This window comes from Zootermopsis nevadensis, unplaced genomic scaffold, assembly GCF_977971745.1.
Source record: "Zootermopsis nevadensis isolate Lab colony 2312 unplaced genomic scaffold, Znev_1.0 Znev_ptg000019l, whole genome shotgun sequence".
Taxonomy (NCBI): Eukaryota; Metazoa; Arthropoda; class Insecta; order Blattodea; family Termopsidae; genus Zootermopsis; species Zootermopsis nevadensis.
In genome coordinates this window covers 2,419,735-2,442,302 of record NW_028259151.1, presented here as the reverse complement: position 1 = coordinate 2,442,302, position 22,568 = coordinate 2,419,735, and the positions used below count along the sequence as shown (strand labels likewise).

At 37.9% G+C, this 22,568-nt stretch overlaps 1 protein-coding gene across 1 annotated transcript; it reads right to left on the bottom strand.

Moving 5' to 3' along the window:
- Positions 1 to 4,826: 4,826 nt before the first annotated feature.
- Positions 4,827 to 17,968, bottom strand: LOC110839951 (gustatory and odorant receptor 24-like). Its single transcript, XM_087351415.1, has 8 exons — positions 17,706 to 17,968; positions 13,122 to 13,372; positions 11,848 to 12,099; positions 10,234 to 10,324; positions 8,310 to 8,512; positions 7,986 to 8,057; positions 6,542 to 6,631; positions 4,827 to 6,039 (listed from the first exon to the last, which is right to left on the bottom strand). The coding sequence occupies exons 1-8, from the start codon at positions 17,902 to 17,904 to the stop codon at positions 5,962 to 5,964; spliced, it is 1,236 nt and encodes a 411-aa protein (XP_087207541.1). The 5' UTR covers positions 17,905 to 17,968; the 3' UTR covers positions 4,827 to 5,961.
- Between the last annotated feature and the right edge of the window lie 4,600 nt (positions 17,969 to 22,568).

Genomic DNA, 22,568 nt, shown 5'->3' with positions numbered 1-22,568 from the left:
TTCACTGCACGACTATGCAGTTGTAGTCTGATGGTCTGTAAACTTTCTTGTACTTAGCTTCTGACCTGAAATAAAGTATATGATACTATTTATATTCAAGAGAATTTCATTAGATGGGATTAATAACAAATAAGGACAACATTTATTTTATTAACTCTCTATGAAAATCTGTATTAAACTTGATTCAAAACACGCTGTTTAAATAATCTCTATTTAAGTAACATCCGAAACTGAACTCACACGTTTTATTTCGGTTGATAAATGCACACATACTCAATAGGCTCCTCAGAATTATAAGAAAAGTATTCCGTATTAATTATTACACAGGCAACAACAATGTGTTGGGAAACAATACAAGGATATGTAGGCATTGCTAAATAATGTAGACACGTTCGGTTTGTCATTGCCTTTAGACCAGCGTTTCTCAAACTTTTTATCCTTGCGGAACCCTTGAAATAATATTCATGTCTCAGGGAACTCCTACATAAATATTATTATATGTCATTATTATATAATATATAATTTTCTTTTATAAACTTAAATTTCACAAGGAAAACATAATATTTTTTTCTGATAGCTGGTTTAAGCAAAAAATAACTGACGTTTTTCTGAAGTTTATTGACAATACAGAAAAGAACTAAAATCAAACTGCCTGTTCAAGGCACCTCATACTGAGATTTTCATTCACACAAAAAATTAATCCCATATCTGTAAACACAAAAAATAAACATAAATATCCAATATCGTATATAACACATAAACAGAACAACAACAGATAATAACTACTACAATAACTTAATCTTTTATTGATTATGTTGAAAAGGCATTACATAAATCAAAGTAAAATGTCATATGAACAAATATGTGTCAAGGAAATTTTATGATTTAAGCCAATTTAGATAATAAAATTTTAGGTAAACACACACTCAAGGATTTCATCTTCAACTGAAAGGAGACGAGTTCTATCTTATTTCTTGATACATGTTACATAAGAAAGAGCTTGCTCACACATGTAAGAGGTTAAAAACTGCAGCAATATTTTTATTGCTTTCCTATGAATGGCAGGATACTCTTCTTTCACAGAAATCCAGAACTTGTCCAGAGATAGGTCAGTAAATCTCATCTTGACTGTACGATCAGATTGCAGCCACAAAGTTCTTCCTCTTCTCTTAAAGTCAAGTTCTCAGGATGAGCAGAAGATTCAGAGTATGGATCCCTCGCCCAATCATACAGTTGTGTTGAAAGGGAAGGAAAATAATGTCCGATTTTGATCAATAGTTTTTTCAGGTGGGTTTCAATAAGACTTAAAATTTGCCGATATCCTTCTTTAATTTTAAGCCCCACCAGTAATTGAAACATCTCAAGATTCCCTTTTGCAACATGATTTTTCCAAAGATTCAGTCTTGTTTTAAATCCAAGAATCTTGTCACTTGAAGTCAATATATTTTCTCCAGAGCCTTGAAGTGACTTGTTCAGTTGATTCATGTGACGAAAATTTTCTGCTAAGTAGGCTAGCCTCTGCAACCATTTTTCATCTTCAATGCATTTGGCAAACTCTTGCTTATAGCTTTCTTGAAAGTATTCCTGCAATTCATCTTTTAGCTCAAACACCCTATTTAGAACTCTTCCTCTACTCAGCCACCGGATTTCTGTACGTAGCAAGAGATTTATGTGCTCTTTGTCGAGGTTTTCACAGAGCTTTTTAAACATTCTGGAGTGAACTGGTCTTTGTTTAATAAAGTTAACCATTTTTGTAGCATCGTCAAAAACTTTTTTCAATTCATCGCCAAGAGACTTTGAAATCAACACCTTTCTGTGAAGAAACAGATCAGAAATTGAACAGATCTTTTGCATTTGTCAGACACTAGAGAAAAAGTGCGAGTTTGGTTGGGCCGTACATCAATTATTTATAGATTTAAAAAAAAAGCCTTTGTCTCTGGTTTACCAAAGAAGCTAGTTAGTCTAATAAAAATGTGCTTAAAAGAAACCTGTAGAAAAATTATATTTATCTGAGTCATTCTTTATCAAGAACAGTCTAAAACAAGGAGATGCTTTGTCTCTCTTGCTCTTTAACTTTGCGCTAGAATATGCTATCAGGAAAGTCCAAGATAGGCAGGAGGGTTTGCAATTGAACGGGACACGTCAGCTATTGGCATATGCTAATGATGTTAATTTATTGGGGGACGATATGAATACAATAAAGAGGAACGCAGAAGTTTTACTAGAGGCTAGTAGACAGGTGGGGCTAGAAGTAAATTCTGAAAAAACTAAGTACATGTTAGTATCTCGTCAGCAGACAGGATGGCAAAATTGTCTTAGGACGGCTAATAAGTCCTTTGAAAGTGTTACAAAGTTAAACAATCAGGAACAACAATAACAAATCAAAGTGATACTCATGATTAAGTTAGAAGGAGATTAAATTCCGGAAATGCTTGCTACTTCTCAGTTCGAAATATTTTGTCTTCCAGTCTCGTTTCTAAAAACCCGAAAATTAAAGTATACAAAATAATAATTTCGCCTGTTGCTTTGTATGGGTGTGAAATATGGTCTCTCACTCTGAGGGAGGAACACAGATCCACCGTGGCTACCATGGTATATTATTCAATTTTAATTTTTTAGGTGGATCCATGGAAAAGACGTCTTGCAAGTTCTTCGCTGTTTATCTGTTCTTAATGACGATGTCCTTGTATGATTTCTTGTACGGGATTGCTAGGCGGAAATACCCGTTCAGTCAATTGGAATGGGTATCGGATCAGTGACTGGCAGAGATGGCCTGGTCATAGAGCACGCATGGATGGGGCAAGTGGTGTACACCGCTTAATGGTCGAGAAGACTGAAGAGAGGAGACCGCTGGGGAGACCTAGACATAGTTGGGAAAATAATTTCAAGCAGAATCTATGGGAGATAAGGTTTCAAGGCGATTGGATTTTGCTGGCCCAGGACAGGGTCCGGTGGAGGGCTTTGGTTAGTTCGGTAATGAACCTTCGGCTTCCCTAAGCCCTCTAGTTAGTTAGTTAGTTACGCTCCATGACTTTCAGTTTGTTCGTCTCTAAATCATGAATTTCTTGTATACATTTTCACTTACATTAGTCCCAATTGACAGAGTTCGTTATTCCGAATTGCCTCCTCGGCAAAACATCCGGTATCTTAAAGTTCTGATAACTAATCTCCAAAATCTTCGAATGTGCATAGACCACACCAGAAAGTGATAGGTCTAGTGGCTAGTCAGACGTCGTCTCCGATGGTAGTTAGAAATTATCATCCACTAACTTACTTTGTTTTTTTCATTTTCAGTGGCATTGAGTTGTTGTTCATTGCAGGTTAACGCTTTTCTGAATACAATTTCATCGAATCCCACAGTGATATCGGGTGCGGGGTTCTTTGATATAAACAGATAAATGTTCAGATCGATAAGTCACATCAACTACAACTGCATTACAGTCACCATGTTATAGTTATTTTTGAATGTCTTCTTATCTTCATGCCCATCATCAAATGGCCAGAATCGTTTTAAACAAGAGCCTAATAAGTCCTACTTGAAAACTTCACGGAGCAGAGGACTTCTGAAATCAACATTCATTTGTATAGTACACTCCCAGGTCTTGATGAAACCCAAAATATTATCATTGATGTTCACAACATCCAGTCAATGGACCCTCTCCTGGGCCATATGAACCCAGTCTGCATTCTCACACTACAATTATTGAATATGTGGTGTATTTTATTATTATTTTCAGTTCTAATAATTATGTATCCCAGATTGTCTCTTCCCTCCAATTATCGCCGACTAAAATTTTGTACGCGCTTATCTCATCCGCATTAATATCATCACCCTAATTATAACATAAACAACATCATAATATTTATTTTTAACCAAATATTAGGGTAATTAAATTAAATAGGATAAGATGGATGGAGAATTAAGCACGTATGGAAGACATGAAAAATTCAAAACAAATTCGAGTCAGAATTAGAAGCAGATGGAAAGATAATTTTAAAACGGATCTTACAGAAGCAAAATATGAAAATGTATCTACACACAAGGAAGAGATTAAAATGCGTACGGAATTTGAGTCACAAGAACTGGGCTTAGATGGGAGGATAATATTGAAATGGCTCTCAAACATACAGTGTATAATATTGTGCGCACATGAAGGATATAGGAATTGTATTCATGAAAATAACATTAAATATATTTCAAACAAGATATGGCAATTTGAATTGCATTCATCTGGCACAGGTAAGATCCCAACGATGAACTTTTTTGAATATCATAATTAAATTTTGTTTCCATTAACGACAACCACTATTAATTTTCCAAAGACTGTTTCCAGGATTTTGTTACGCCAGAGAATCCATGCATATTGAGCAGCTGATGATCTACCGGTCGAAGTTAGACAATTAAAGGTGCACAGCACGTCGCACAACAGGACAATAAAATTACACTATGAAATACGTCTAGATCCATCCCTATTGTGGTTATATTATTAACGTATTCAAGTCGTAATTTTTTACTGAGTGTCCCACTGCTTTCTTACAGCATGCTTCTACAGTGGTTACGTATATGATAGTTCTACTGCAGTTCAACATGGGACAGCCTAACGACCGTCAGATGAATGCAACTCAAAATACCATTAAATAGCATTTAAGCATTAGACATTCCACAAGGGAACCAGCACAATTAGACCTATTATATAGAAGAAAGTAGCATACCGCCTTATTACACGTAGACCGTCCATAAATAAAAATTATTCGAAACATTATTGTCCATGTTAGTATGTATTATTTATTAGAATTCAATGATCTGCCTATTGAAATCACAAAGAGAATTTTAACAAGATTTTATTTACGCTACACAACGTTCCTTACAAAACAAATATAAACGTTTTATAATAAGCACACTTCTTATAGCATGTAATTCAATTAAACATAATAAAACAGATCGATAAACACGAATGTACTTATATCTTCCAAACGTGACAACATAAATTTGTTATGTAAGACTTGAGGTTCTCACAGCGGTGAGTATGAAGTTATCCGTCTTCTGGGTTATTGCGCTGTGTAGTCTGGTCGATGTTAACCAACGTTTCAGAGGTCATACTGCATCCGTCATCAGGGCCCAGACTACACAGAGCAATAACCCAGAAGACGGATATCTTCATAAATTTGTTATTTTTTTAAAATATTCAATGAATAAGTTAGTATGTTACATGGGCCCAACAAGTACATTTTCCGAACAGAACACTTCACATTTTAAATTCGCTTTTCACATTCTGAATCTAAGTCGCAATAACATATAAAGTATGACAGCAACTACAAGAGACTTTTCAAGAGACAACTTACACAGCAGGAACTAGTTCACATACACACACAAACTTGTGCAACTGGTGACTGTTGAAAGCAAACTGAAGGCCCGAATATTGCGGAATTGATCGTCTCTTGTTTCTGCCTCGGAGTACTCTACAGGCCACATTTTGTACTAACATGTCTTGATGAGCACACGTGAAAGCTTCAGTCATACGGCGGCACGTAGACGGAAAGAGAATCAAAGCACGAATCTTAAAACAGATGTAAATTGAGGATGTGAATTTGATTCGTCTGGCTAAGGATAACCATTATTCGTGCGCTGCTGTCAACAATTTCCATGAAGGGAACGCATTTGTTGATTTTCTTATAGTGTACCTTGATTACACAATTAAGAATGCACTGCATGATTAATAATTACAGACATCAATATGTGAATGTAAATAATAATGTTGACGATAATAATAATTAAATTAACTAAATTGTTAAAGCACATAACAGCAGTAATGAAGCGAATTACAGACAAGCACTAAAAGGAGAATCGACACAAAAATTAATATTCACACAGCAAAATTTCAGTTAGAACAACATATGAATATAAAATTGCCCAATTCCTTTACAAATACAATGTTTGTTGTTAGGATTCTCTATTGAAATTCACGTTTTATTCGGTTCGGAATCTCCCATTTTCATCTGCAGCAAGACAATGAGGTACGTAAGCATTGCTGACGCAAACTAGAACACAAAAATACAATTTGGTGCATGAGATTGATAGACGTATATGTCTGTCTGATTCAGTTAGAAAAAGAAAAATACGGGGACAGACAGAGAGAATATTAGGTCAACCAAATAATTTTAAATTTGGTGAACTAAATCTCAAATATGCGATAGTATGTTGCAAAAATATGATTTAGTATTGCCTTACTAGTCACACAGATAACCCCCCTCCCACCACACACACATGTACACGAACGCACGCACGCACCTGTGCTAGTTTGGATGACTAGAGTTATAATACGGTTTCTTTCCTGTATTGATCTATCCTGAAAATTGAGACGATACGCTCTTTCAGCGCGATGTTAACAAACTACAAGTCTATAGATCGTCACAACAAAGACGGTCGTAGTTTGCATATGCATATATGACGTTACAGTAATACACTTTTTCTCTTGTCAAATATACACTAGATTATTAAAATTATAATATGTTATTGTATTGTAAGTAGTTACATACTCACCGAAGCGAACAATCTTCTGTTTATGTTCGCAAAACCCAGCACTGATATCACTGGAGGATTCATCGATATCGTTCCTAGAAAGTTGTTTACCTAGAACAATATATCATGGATTATTACGAAAGATCTATTTATCTCACAAAGTATTATTAAGCTGTAAAAATTCATTATTCCTACTGACTAAATCTTTTGGTATTTTAAAATTTCGTAAAAGTACAGAATTGTGTATCTGAAAAAGAGCTACAAGGAAGTTATTGCTCCAGATGTTGATTCATAACCAGTTCCTTCAAAAACAGATTATGTATTTTAATATCATCTCAATAAAACACAACATACAAACATTGTTCATGTCTCGTTCACAGCTGATCTAACAAGGACAGGATATTTGGACTGAGACCGAAATGTAGTCTACCTGAACTCAGTTACTTGGAAGAGTAAATATTATTAGAGTGGTGATGAGTAAGCTTGTTTACTTCTGATTTTATGCTTCTCTACAAAAGAAATTGTAAGCTTTATCCATAAATAATGTAACCCAATGCGTTAATTTCTCTGACTGGTGCTATGTCAAAGAAATACGAAAATAATTTTTCTTCTAATTAGGCAAACGAAGAAATTGCTATAAATGTTGTAAATTGAAGAGAAGTTGAGGCACACATAAAACAGCTTAGCCCTTTCCAGCTTCTTGAAGAATGTAGTTGGAGGATTTTGCCACAGGCTGGATTGTTTTGCCAACTTCATTCTTGTATATTTATACTTTCCCCCATTGTCAATGAGCCAACTAACCTAATAAGCATATCAGTTGTCTAAATATCGACTTACAGCACGTAAATATAAGAAAGAATAGATTCTTCGTGCTTTCGGTAGGGCATTTTGATGGAATACGCCTGGAAGTCTAAGAAAAATGATAAATGAAGCCTGTTACGCCTACCCCAAAATGTTACTAACTTGACAAACCGATGAACTGAACTATTTGATTTCAAAATAATAACAAATTAAGTCACTGAATGAAACACGTAGTCTAAATCCTTCTCGTCATTTTAAAGTAACTGAATATTGGATGTAGTAATTGGAGCACCCATAAATTGACTCCTGTAGATTAAACAAGTTACACTATTCTTAAGACAAGTCAAGGAATAGTTATGGTCTGGTAGAAAGAGAGGTGTTTGCACTCTTTATTTAAACTGTGGCTAAGCTAGAATGATAAATGTATCACTGCTGAGATACTGAATGTAATTCCTATAATCTTGAAATTGCGACACCATTTTATGCTTACCGATAGTAAAGAAAGTTTTCCATGAGAAAGAAACATCTTATCGACGAAAACTAATATACAAACTTATACGCCGCAAAAACACAAACCTGAATTAACAAAAATGCTTTGAATCATTAAATTTCTGCACTACTTTCCAGCATCCTTCGATAATTCGTACTCCATGCATATACTGACCTCCTGCTGTATGTCCTGCCTTCTGCACCATGTTGTGATATGATGTAACTCCTTCTGAACTTTTATTTCGACCTGCAGTAAGAAACAAAGTTGTAAGTATTTGGGACGTAATGAAATTTTGGGTCTTATTTCAATTACAATTGACATATGGCCGACGATTGCATTTTACTTTCGATCTTGTGAGTGTGTACGTGTTGATGTGGGGGTATGGTCACCGCCAGGTATTTTTGACATTGTGGGTACAGTGACCACTTCATACAAAGAAAAGTACACACATGGATGTCGAAAACTTGTAATATTTTATCTGCACTTGATCTTACTTACAGTTGTCATTATGTAGTCCGCTTTTCTGCAAACACAATAGAAATGAGCTACAAACAGAAGTCCGACCACGCCACAAACAGTCATCGTCACGTTTCTGCTGGAGTGACCATCGCTGATCCCAAACAGGAGTCCGTACAAGCACATGACTTGGCCAAAGAGAAGAAATATGACGTACAGGGCCAACGTAGTTTCCGTCGCAACTCCTGCAACAAACCGAGACATCTTTGTATTTAAAACTGCGCCCTGAATGCGGTTACAGTTTCAGCAGACTAATAGTTGTGTAATATTTTTAAACAGTGCTGAAATTATTCCCAGTGACGGCGAGTGCAATAAAGATGTGCGTTTCCATTACATGTACTACCCACGTTTTTTCGGCATGTCACGTAATGCGCACTCCTATAATCAAACATGCCTCGCACTGGCTATAATATTAAACACTGATAGATTGATATAGGGGAGGACGGGGGAATGGCAATCAATGTGTAATTCCAGTCAGGTAATTTTCTGACGAACGTATTAGATAGAAGCTTGAAGCTAGTGCTAACATCCAGAGCTTGATTCAGTAAAGGTCAACAGCGAATTCCGCCACTAGCTTCTGGTGCAGTTACCGAGATAGTTGCATATGTCTGTTTTGTGCTCATATGATCTAATATTTTACATTGAAATATCTGAGGTGAAAGAACTTTCTTTGAATTATATGAATTTTTCTTGTGGGTGTACAAAACATGCAAAAGTTGGATGTTATAACTGCGTAGATGATGATGAATAAATATGTGCTATTTCATGGCAATGCGCCTTACGTTTGAGGTTACGCGTTTGGGGTAATGGCGGTCAAGGATCTCCATTACCTACGGTGGGTCCACGAATAACTTGCAGAAAAAGCAGAGGCAAGCAGCACTCGGAGATTCTGACAGGGACATCCATGAAGGGTCCTTTAGAAAGCTAGGCATTAAAGAGCAATGCAAGTAAAAGTAGGCAAACATCAATATTTACAAAGAAAATTCAAAATAAGGAAACAAGCCTCCAAGAGAGAAAGAAACGCTGCAGGAAGAATCTGAAGAAATGGTATACTTCACTTTATCAGAAGAGGACACCGACATAAATGATCAAAATATTCTTGACGAAAATGAAGAGGATGACATAGGAATAGATTGTGAAAAATGTGAAGAATTTGAGAAAGACGGAGAACTCTGGTGCAGATGCACAGGCTGTGGTATCTGGGCACATGCAGAATGCAGTGGCTGAGAATTTACGGATGGTTATCTTAGTGATCTGTGTTTGAAAAGAAGAAACACAAAATTAAAAAGGGCATTGAAGATTTTTATCTTAGAATTACATTGGAATTTGTACCTTCATATGATTTAGATGTGTACACATTTTGAAAACTCACATACATGACTATTACTTACTAAGAAAACATTTTGTTCACTCATTATCTTATTTGTTTCAGTGATATCTTGAAGCTCAAATAGTGATCGTCAGTACCCCAAAGGGTGGAGAATACCGGTCAAAGCAACGTCTACAGTTATCATTTCCAACAGATTTTTTGATACGTCGAACGTGTTTTATACTGCATAGATTAGAAGTAGATACTTCAGACTAAATAGCATTTTGTATAAAGCTTCAAATTTGCTTATACCTTTTGTTTTATTGATATTTACTCTTAAGTGACCGCCATTTGCACATTATCCCCTAGTAGTAGTAATTTAATTAAATAAATGTGTGGAAAAATATTTTATCAATTATTAGGTTTGACATACGTACTGTAATTAGGTTATCAGCAATTAACACAAACTACACACCTATTAAATAAACATTAAGGTCGACATTGTAAGTAATTTCCATAATCATGTGACCCAAAACGCAGTGTATCAAATGTAACAGGTTTAAGTCACAAGACGGAATGATACAAAAATGATCTTACCTGCTCCTGACACCAATTCACTCAACCGCATCCAGAGAATTCTGTACTCCCCTATCATCTCTGCAGACACAGTTCCTTGTTTTAACTTACTCTGGAAAACGAAGATTAATTCACACGCGTTAACATGGTTAAGTGTGCCTATTAATATTCCAATATTGAAATTTATTAAACAAATATTGTCTGCGAATATCATGGATACGGAATATATATGTAAATTGGAATAGAGTTAGGAAATCTTAAAGTATGCTCTCGTAAACCAATGAAAATAATTTATGATAATGTAAGACTTGAGGTTCTCACAGCGGTGAGTATGAAGATTTCCGTCTTCTGGGTTTTCGCTCTGTGTAGTCTGGTCGATGTTAACCAACTTTTCAGAGGTCATACTGCCTCCGTCGTCAGGGCGGTAGTATGACCTCTGAAACGTTGGTTAACATCGACCAGACTACACAGCGCAACAACCCAGAAGACGGAAATCTTTAATTTATGATAAAATTGAAGAATGTAACGCTGATGATGTTCAGATGAGAACAGACATCTGCCTTCTTCTGAACATGTATTGCATATATACAGGCCGATGTACTATATCCGTTATGAACATAAACTACTGCCCTGTGACATTAGAAAGTATTTTACAAAATTTTTAACTGAGTTCCCAGTGGCAGTACCTTAACAGAGGAGAAATATGGAATGGGCTTATAAAATGCATAGTTTCAATCCCAAACTCGAAAGTAGCAGCATAGATATTACTGTACATCAACGTATAGGAAAACATGTCTGATAAAATGTGCAGGGTTTTATAAACAAGAATGTGTCGATTCAAAATAATTATTAATTTGATTATCTGTTTCATATTTTTAACTCGACAGCAAGTTACATATGAAAGATACTGTGCATCTACAGTTTATTTATGCCTTCACAATGACACTTTCGTGTATACCATTTCTAAACTTACGACATCACAAAGAAAATAAACAAGTTAATTTCAGACAAAGTAGTACAAGGCACAGGAAAAAACAAACTGTGATTACGTGCGTGGAGCTACAGGTGAAGGTCCAGGAATTCTTAGCCTAAGAAAAAGAACGAATACACAAGTAAGTACATAAAAAAATTTCAATTATTCGCTCTTTGTGGGTCGTTTGACGGATGTGTGTCTAATATCAAATTCTTATAACTTAACATTTTTAAAATCCCTGTAATTTCGTTTAAAATACCTAGGTGTAAAAATAAAGTAAAGCAGCCCCTCTACACCCCATATAGGTCGCTTGTGAGGAGAGGTATATATAGCTCGTACTCATTCTTGAATCGGCACTAGATGGGGATGAATGGTAGGTATCACGCCCTGGCCGCTGGAAAAGAATCCCTGTACCCATTTAACAAAAGGCTGTGTGAGCCCCAGAACCGGTTAGGACGCAGAGGCTAGGAGAAAAATCGTTCGAGGATCGAACATCAGCCCGTAGATAGTCACTGTACTGACTGAGCTATCTCTGAGCTCCTAAAATATCTAGTTGTTAAAACTAAAAAATGTGTCAAAAAATTTTCCATTAGAACACCTGAATTTTTTAGACCTGTTTGTCTGAAACCATTCCCAGTTGCAACGTGCAAACTCAAATGTACCTTGAAAGATGTCGCGTATTTGCTGCCAGCTAACGCAAGGCTGTGGAAAGTGATCATCCAGTAACTAACCATAATTTCCGCCAATATGCCTGAAAACATATAACTAGGTAGGGCTAATAAAGGAACTCGTGGTTCGTAGAAATAAAAGAAGATAGTTGTAGTTCCTCCCAAGCAGGTGAGAACTGCGTAGCAAATACACCGCCTTCGAACGGACAGTACCAACAGTTGCCCAGTGACTCTCTGGAACAGTATCTGCAACAAAGGGTTGTGTCAATACAACTTTTGCTGAAATCAAATGGCAAAACAACTCAAGCCAACATTGGTGTGAAAAAATCAATTGTGAGCTTGCGAAAAGAACCTGTCACCAACACTACCAAACAGTTTTGAATCTGTATTTTAAAATAAAAAACTGTTTCCCTATAAATTCTATGATCAAGAAATCTAGAAATTTGATAACAAAATGACAACAGCACGAAATGCAATGAAGTTTTCTCAGGACATCAGACTTATAAGAATGGAATCGTGGTTGTGGTACACAGTCTCCGAAGAGTTAGATTACATCGCCGCTGTAATCTGGCTAATGGCACTGCATTCAATCACCATGAAAGCTTCAAATCTTACAATGGTACCAAATGTTTTATTTTGTTGGTGATAACTGATAAATCCCTATTATATAGCGCGTGGTATCTGACTTTTACTTCATGACAAGATTTATACCAACATAGATTATATAGCCACCACAAACGTACTTTATTATGTACTTTTAGGCTGAGTTTCGATGAAAGTTTGCCGTCATCAGGTGAACATAACCTATATTATTTTCACTTAATTCAATAATGCCTTTATATTTTATGCAGCTATTACTTCAAGCTGAATGATAACTAAGAAAGATAAGAGGGTACTAACATTAAGAGTACTGAGTTAATATGCATTATACCAACGAAATAATCAGAAAAAATTCAGTGCATATCTACAGAATAATTGCACTGGAAAACAATACTTCGGAAGATGACTGTCCTCTGGTAGACTTTATGTCTACACGGCGCTCCATCCCAGAAGACAGCCAGCCGTCTTCCTATTCGCCACCTCAGTTCCAGCATATCCAAATTCTGAGAATTAAGATCGCAGTCTCTGAGAGAACTCAATGAAAACTAAACTACGAACAAAGTTCGCAATTTTACCATCGTTCTTGTATTTTTGATATATTTAAGGTGATAAAATCACAAGATTACATAGCTCAAACTACTACTTTAATCCTAGGAAATAAAACTAACCTGATATTGCATCCATTCGCCTGTGTAAAGAACAAGCTTCTTCAAGTCTAATGCCATAAGCAAAGGGATTATCACACAGGTTCCACATATAGACACGTGTAACACATTGTATAATTTGTAGTCAAAATTCCTTCTGTCGTGGAGAGACATCATGCGTTCCTGGAGGCTGCAGTAAAATGACACCATCAGCAGAAGGTAAAGACACACAGAGTAGGCCACGGCGGGTGACAAAATGCAGAATCTCGGTGTACCTGTAATTTTGTTAAAGTGATAATGGGTCTATTAAGACAAATTCAGGATGCACACTTATAACATCAAAGCCACGTGTAACCATTAAGAGATACAGTGCTTGTTATTGGACAAGGGAGGAAAATAAAAATCAAGAAATGTTATTGTGTTCAAATCAAATACGATCAGGTAGACAGGGCTTGTACCACTTTTTAAAAGGGATCAAAAATTCTTATAAAATATAATTCTGAAAACCCTAAAGAAAAAAAGACCACATGAGACACCTATGCAAATGTGGAAGGAAAGTATCATAGTTGATCTAAAAAGTAACTACTTCTTCTTCTTCTTCATCGTCTATGGTCAAGCTTGACCTTCGTGACCAAAATGAATCGTGATTATTCTCCAGCCCTCGCGGTGCTGTGCTAGACGGACTGCGTTGGCGATCGGCTTGTTTGTCAATTGTGCGACCTGATCTATACATCTTGAAGGGCAACGTTCGTGACTTCTTTTGTCCACGATTTTCCCTAGAATGACTGTCTTTTCAATGCTGGACGCGTCACGTGGACAAAATGCCCAAAGAACTGTAGTACCCATTTTGCACAGACTTCACTAAGTCTTGAGTCCGGCTTCACCTCTTCCAAACAGGAAACGTTAGTGCGATGTGCCGTCCACGGGATTCTCATCATCCTTCTCCAGGTCCACATCCCAAAGGCATCAATGCGCTTTCGATCGATCGCTTTCATCGTCCAAGTCTCGGCCCCATAAAGTGCCACCGGAAACAAGAACTTACTCACTAACTTTATTCTCAAGCACAGGTAGACCTCTTTGTTACATGTGAATCTCCATAGCCTCGTCATCACCGACTTCGCCATGTTGAGCCGTCTTCTGATTTCCGCGTTTGAGCCACGAGAAGCCTCAATCAGCGAACTGAGGTATGTGAACTGTTCCACTTTCTCGAAACACCAAGTGATGGCGATGTCAGTCTCCTAAGTCTGCCGACTCGGTCAACCACCATCAACTTTGTTTTGCTCGTGTTGATAAACTGACCCAGTTTTTCGATGATGGTTTTAACCCGGTCAATAAATCTGATCATCTGCTATTTATTTGCGGATTTAAGGGTCGTGTCGTCCGCGTATCTCGAGTTGGAGAGCTTCTTTCCGCCAATCGAGACGCCGCACATTTAGCTAGCTAGTGCCTTCCGCATGTTTTATTCATCGTACAAGTTAAACAGTTGCGGCGATAAGATACAGCTCTGCCGTACTCCTTTCTGCCCCTTCAATGGTTCATAATCGATGCCATTCAAACGCACGACCATCTCATTAGATTCGTACAGCGATCGCACTAGTCCGGCACGATAGTTTGGTACGCCAATCTCCACTAGAATCTAGAACAGTGAAGTAGGAAGCTTTTGAATAGTCGAAGCACATAATTACGGGTATGTTGAATTCCCTCGCCTTTTCGTCTCACATTTAGTATTTGTTCGCGGGTTTCTCGTCCAGGGACAAAGCCAGCTGGTTCTGGTGGTATCTGCCTGTCTAAAAATGCTGTCATCCTGGTGTTTATGATTTCCAGGAGTACTTTGCAGGCATGCGGAATTAGCGCAATGGTCGATAATTGCTGCATATGCGCGCCGACCCTTTCTTGTGTAGCGGGATGAGCACTGATTTGCACCATGTGCCATCTGCCCGTATTCCAGACGGCTTTGCAGACTTTCCATAGAGCTCGAACAGCGACTTTGCCAAGATCCTTTTTAAGTTTGGCTTTTATTCCATCACATCCTGGAGCTTTACGTATCTTCAATTTCTTTATCGCCTCTTCCACATCTCCAAGAGGAATATCTGGTTCTGGCTCGGCATTGATCACGATTCGTGGGATATCTGCTGATGGTTGTACGATCACATCCTCTTCATACAGAGTTTTACAGTAACGGCGCCAATGTTCAATGACATGCTCCCTTGCCCACAAAATGGAGACATCTTCAGCCTTTACAGCCCACGATTTCGGTTTGAACTCGCGCGTCATCTGCTTCACCTTGTTGTACACTGCACTGATCTCGTTCTTCACTGCATGCCTCTCCACATCTTGACATGCATCTTCAATGGACTCTTCCCTATCTACGCTGTATCTGACGGCATATATCATGATATTTTTGTGATGGTGACCCATCTGGTGCCTGTTACCTAAATGACTTCCTTCGTTGTACCAGCTCAAGGTTCGCTTCAGTCATCCACATTTGACGTTCTTTTGGTCGGCATGGACGTTCTTGCGCTGTCTCATCGGCAACCGACCGCACAGAGTCCCTCATCTGCGTCCACATCGTATCAGGGTCCACATCATTGTTCCATGCATTATTGATATTACTGACTATAACCTGCGACACTTTTTCAATGAACGTCTCCTTTCAGCGCTGGTGAGTGGTTCCCTTCTAAACATCATCTTCTTCCCAACTCAACGTAGTCTGACTCGCATTCGTGCACACAACAACTGGTGATCTGATCCGATCTTTGCGCCTGAGAATGTTGTAGCCCTGCACACTGCAGAGCGCCATCGCTTGTCGACCAGAATGTAATCGATTTGGTTTCTTGTTCGACCATCATTCGACTTCCATGTGTACAACCTTCTTGGCAGTAGACTGAATCACAAGTTCATTACTGTCACCCAGTCCAAACTTTTCCATGCCGCCGTAGTATTCATCCGTTGCATACGTATTTTCAATTTTAGCATTCAAGTCGCCGATAACGAGTAGAATCTCCCGACGTTGCCGCAGTCGACCCGACGTTGCCCCCAGGTTACTTTAAAACGCTTCCACAATGTCATCATCTACTGTACTTGTGGGTGCATAAACCTGTACGAAGTTGAAGATTTATGTCTGAATATTCATCGTCCTGGTGACGGAGGCAGTACGACTCCTGTAACGTTGGTACACATCGACGAGACTACACAGCGCAACAACCCAGAATACAGAAATCTTTAAACTCACCGCTGTGAAAACCTTAAATCTTACACTGTACGATGTTCATTGCCACGGGGTTTCAAGGCGACTCTCAGTACAATGACATCGACTCGGGGCCGTTTTGATTTATCACACTGTTCATATGGGTTTTCTTGCGAAAGTACCATGGTGTTTTCTCCTTGCATTCCGTGGCCAGTCTTTATCCACCAGACTTGAAGAGGGAAATGTCTGTAGGATAGAGTTTGAAGTGGAAGAGTAGGAAGGATTATGAGAATGAGTTTACAGGAACTAAAAGAAGACATGGGATACGGTTAATAGGACACTCTACTATGTTGATAAAGAGATATGAAGGAAAAGAAGAGTGAGCTCAGGTATTTGCCAGCTGCAAGTGTCTGAGGTGTAAAAAAAGTTGTCAGTGGAACCATGGTTCCGGAGAATTTGACGTAAATACGTCTATACGGAAAGGAATTTTATATATTGGCTTTATTCTAAATATTTCCTTTATACATGCTTTACAATTGAGATAAGTTTGATTAAGACATTGATTATTCAACTTGAATTAGTTACGCTTAAGGTGGGTCTGTGGTAGCTGAACGTAAGGTAAAGTAATCTAATGTAATGTAAGGTAAGGTAAAGTAATGTAATGTAAGGTAAGGTAATGTAATGTAATGTAATGTAAGGTAAGGTAAGGTAATGTAATGTAATGTATAGGTAACAACAATGCCGAGTAAACAGATGACGTTTCCTAGGTAACAAAAATGCCGAGTAAATAGATGTTTCTTAGGTAACAATTATTGTCGATTTGTTGATAAACAGATAACATTTGCTACGTAACCATTGTTGTTTATTTGTTGATAATCAGATGAAGTTTCCTAGGTAACCATCTTACACATTTTCGTCACAATGTTTGCGGAATGACACTGACCCTAAAATATGGACTTATTTACGTGAAAAAGTAACGGAATGACTAGATTCATCTTTCTCAGGAAAAAGACAAGTTACAGGATGTTGCGGACGTGGTTATGAACGGGAATTTTTGCAGTCCTTAACGTTCTGTGTCTGCATGCCCATTACAACGGCTCGTTTATACTTCGGTTTCCACGTAATTAACGAGTAACAATTCGCTGCCGCCAGCTTTACGTCAGCTCAGTTTCAATGTTCGTTAAATGATCTCATTTTCAGCGGTGGTCTATGTATTTAAAATATTATGAGTTTATCCTTGTATAATTAAATATTTTGCACATATCACAAGAAAAATAAATTGTGTTTAATGTGGGTGGTATACAATGTAAGTCTGGTGGTTACTATGAGTTTGTGAATGCATGGATATATTTATTTTTAATACCAAGTACTTTCATCTTACTTTTGACAACTGAAATATCAGATCAGCACAATTTACTTACCTGTCTTTGGTATTTTAACTGGAAGCGCTCCCAGTAGACGTAGCAGATGAAATAATGGTTTAAACTGACTGTGATAGAAGTCGCTCTCAAAATTTTCTGCATCCTTTGATAACCATTTTGTGTTTGTTGACGGTTTACATAATATGTTATTTGTAGTAAAAGAGATGTCTTTTGACTGGAACATACGTGTATTCCTCATCACAAATCTACTTGCTCTTCATTTGTGTTCCAACAGTGTTATCACCTACGTAACAAGTGGGGCAGAACACTTTATATTGACGACCACGAACTTTGTTTACATGGCTGTAAATGTGTATCCTCATGGGGATAAAATAACATACTGATATTGATCAACTGTTTTATCATTAATATAATTGAAGAAGCGGGGTCTAGATAATGATGTGCTGTACGTCCTTTTTCCAGTTCCTGCAATGCACATTTTGTTATCGGAAAATCTTCATTCTTACTAGAAGAATCGCGTGTGATTCAGCTTGTCTCCAACAAAAATTATAAGTTCAAGCATTATAATAAATGATAATCGGGGAGATGATAATTAACCGGATGATTAGAAGAAAATTGGTTAATGAGTTCTTAGTGTAATACACGACACGTGAATCGCACTGTATGTTATGGTAGTTGTACTGATGTCCGCTGTATTGATACGTGTCCAGTTTTATAAACACACCTGCAAGTTTTGTGTCAATCAGTCAACAGTGCATTGAAATTATTAGTGACAATTAAATAAATAAGGCTGAGATGAGTGAGGTATGTAGAAGGAAAGGGAGAGATGTGAAATGTTTACAAATATGTCGGAAACCCATTAGGGGAAGTTTCATTACGTAATGTATAGATTTGATGATAGTTTTAAATGCGTTTTAAATAAGGATTGAGGCTGTGGAATGGATTCCACTGGCTCACGTTATTAATAAATTCTTATTTTGGCCTTTACGGAAATAAACATTTGGTTCTATGAGAGGCCGGAATGTTCTAGACTAGGTGATAAACTACTACCGTCTTAAGTATAACTCTGCTGAGTAGAGTAAGATATCTAACGTTAATTTTTGACGTAAATACGTCTATATTTTAGGGTCAGTGTTATTCGGCAAAAAGTGTAACGAAAAAGTGTAACTGCATTGTTATGTTACTTTGGAAACGTCAATTATTTACTCGGCATTATTGTTACCAAGCAAACGTAAATTGTTTACACGGCATTATTATTACCTAGGAAACGTTACATTGCTCAGCATTATTGGTACCTAGAAAACGTCATCTGTTTACTCGGCATTGTTGTTACCTATAAAACATTTCATTACATTACCTTACCTTACATTACATTACCTTACTTTACCTTACCTTACATTACATTTCATTACATTCAGCTACCACAGACCCATCTTAAGCGTAACTAATTCAAGTTAAATAAGCAATGTCTTAATCAAACTTTACTTAATTGTAAATCATGTATAAAGGAAATATTTAGAATAAAGCCAATATATAAACTTCCTTTCCATATAGACGTATTTACGTCAAATTCTCCAGAACCGTGGTTCCACTATCACTTTTATTGGGCCGAAACATACACGGATGTAATATGTTTCTGAGGGCTAACATTACAAGCAGATTGTACGATGCGGAGACAGAATACATGGCGGCGAAATGAAGCCAAAGTTACACTCTAAACAGAAATGGAATGAACAGGTAGAAAAAATATTTATTCAAGGTTTGCAGTTGTATTTATTGAACGACAGAATTATCTTATGAAATTAATACAAAAAGGAATTGCAAATGGACACCAAAATATGAAGATGTGGTATTCGAAATAGATTATGTATTTCTAGATTTTGAAACATCCGCAGTCCAGTGATGTTTGTTAACGAACTGAATGTAGCTTTGAGTTTTATCTTCCACATTGTCAATATTATTTTGTGCTGAATCGACGTATGTTGTAAATGTGAGGAAATCAGGCATTTTATTTGACGTTTCCAAGGTAACATAACAATGCAGTTACACTTTTTCGTTTCACCTTTTCGTTCCACTTTTTGCCGAATGACACTGACCCTAAAATATAGACGTATTTACGTCAAAAATGCTATTTTAAGAAATATACTTCATGAGCGTTTTTGTTTCCCGAAGTAAAATATTGTAACGTGGGTCGGCGTTGCGACCTGGATTGTCTAACATGATTTATTCACGTCAAATTAAATCAGTTACAGTGGTCTGCACATACAGTCAACTCTCTACAGCAACAACAACACACTTCGTGTCTCTGTTCTCTGCACACACACACACACACACACACACACACACACACACACACACACACACACTGTCCTCCGAGTCTATCTGGTCCCTCGAGTTCGGCGCTCTTCACACTCTTCGCTTACACATCGGCCCGTAGCACCCCCCAGGCCACTCGCTGGCTCCTCGGCCGCCACGGTCCACGTACCCGGTGCTCGCTCACGCAGCCGACCTTTCCATACTCAGCGTCGGCCCGTAGCACCCCACTGGACACACGCTGGCTCCTCGGCCGCCACGGTCCACGTACCCGGTGCCTCACACGTAGCCGACCCGTCCTTTCTCAGCAGCCACACGAGACCTCTCGTTGGCTCCACTCTCTCGGCTCTCACGGCACACTTCTCTTACGCCCGATTAACAGCTCTGTTCTTTCCACACTCATTGCTTATCGCTTGCCACCAATGTCCGCAACAGCATATCGCTTGCAACTCACTTCTACATCCTGACTCACACCTCAGCTCTTTCCACACTCTCCTCCCACACTCTCTCTCCAACAACTCCCTTTCCAACCACCCTTCAACACTCTCCCTTTCCAACCACCTAAAGCCAAACCAACCAACCAAAAAGCTAACTGAGGGCGGAGTCCTGCGTAAGCGCAAGCATCGTCCCCACCTAGGTGACACCATAACTGCGCACAAGGCGTATTGCTGGAAATGGTACACGGTCTTAACTAGAAAAAACGGAACTTTTGCTAACGCTCACGGGGTTTCGTCGTGGCGGGAGCCTCGACCATTAAAACAGGGATCCGTTGCTGCTGATGGGAGTTTATCCCGTCAGGCAAGTTGTCCAAAGGAATTTGGTTGGTTGGATCTCCGGGATTTGAACCCAGAGAGGGAGGGGCCGTTTCGGCTGAAGGCCTCTGCGGCATGGGGGGAGATCACTTCAGCTGATGGCAATTATAAACGAATACAACAATTCCAAAAGCAACAATGTCTATAAATAGACACAACAATGCCGAATACGACAATGCCAAATACAAAAATGTCAATAAACAGACAACTAAACTGTTTATTGACATTGTTATGCTGCTCTCACAGCAACACGTGACAGTATATATTTATATTGAAATAAATTAGTGTTACTAAAAATGTTAATTCTTAAAACAGCCCTCTCTAGGGCTAATACACCAATATATTTAATAAATATGCTTGGTCTTCGAAACAACTTTTTCGAGGGCTCACTAATTCAATTCAAAAATGCGACACAAATGAAAAGTTAATGCTTGTGGTGGTTGCTAATTTGAAACGTTCTGATTATCAATAAATTTCATGTATATGAATAAACCCAAATGACTCAACACACAAAACCAATTAAAGTTATTATATTAACTAAATGGAATTTTAAGCTCCATTACGTCGGTAATTTCTAACACGGCCATAAAGATGGACTGGTTACGGATAATATTTCAAGAATAACGATCACTGTATTCCGGATTGTGATGCCGAAATATTGGTAACCATCTACAAGTTCGTATGGTGTTACAATCTAAAAAATAAATTATATATAAATCAACATCTTCACCGCTGTGAGAACATGAAATCTCATACTCTGCTAGGACGTTCAACACATAATGATAACAATACTGTTGTTGTACCAATTACCTTAAAACGTCTGGCAAGAGTGCAGCTGGTAATTTTAAGGGCACTGAATGTCACACCCCGGAACGTGGATAATAAGTTCAGCTGCAGCAACATTATATAGAAGATGGGCATTCTCCACAGAGGGAAATATTGCTCGTGGATGTTTAATCCCAATGCCACAACAGTCATGAAGGACACATATAAAGAGTAAACAAAACACTGTATTTTTAGCGAAAAACTCAGATCATCTCCAGTAACTCTCAGAAACAGGACCTGCAACATACATTGATTCTGTGTCAGTCCATGTTCGGCACGCCAAGAATTAAAATTTGGGCCGCCATGTATCTGCGATTTCGTATCGCGTTTTGGTATCTTTGGCTAAGTCGACATTCCAAGATTACATCAGTCAAAACTTTTGTTGGAGAATCCTGGACAAAGAGAACACTTGGTACATCTAAACGTAAATGGGAAATGAAATTAAGATGAAGGTTATAGAAATTGCGTGTGTACCGGATTCATCTCTATAAGACAGGGTTCACTAGCTGGATTTTTGTGACATGTTAAAGAGCATTAGAGTTCGAAAAGACGTTTTGACTGACATTTGTACATAACTAACACAAACGTGGATATTTTAAATTGAGAAACCCAGATGGCTAAGAAAATCCCTGTCTTAAATGAAACTCCAAGTTTCGTTACGTGCTCAAAACAGTCCGCCACCGGTCTCTATCCTGAGCTAGATGCATCCACTTCACATTTCCATATAACTTGCTTTTACATCCATAATGTTATCCTGCCTTCTATATTTTAGGTATCCTACGTAATCTCAAAACTTACCATGTAGGATTTGAGGTTTTCACGAGTCTGAAGATTGCTGTCTTCTGGGTTCTACCAAACTACACGGCGCAACAACCCAGAAGACAGCAATTTCCACCATATACCATTATTGCTTTGTTTAATTGTAATTATCATAAAAATTATACTTTTAGAA

Coding starts and splice junctions, on each gene's coding strand:
- LOC110839951 (XM_087351415.1), bottom strand. CDS start 17,904: ATGAGGAATACACGTATGTTCCAGTCAAAAGACATCTCTTTTACTACA. Junction 12,100..13,121: donor GCGAATGGATGCAATATCAG/GTTAGTTTTATT, acceptor CCTTTGTTGCAG/ATACTGTTCCAGAGAGTCAC. Junction 8,058..8,309: donor CGGACTACATAATGACAACT/GTAAGTAAGATC, acceptor TTCTTACTGCAG/GTCGAAATAAAAGTTCAGAA.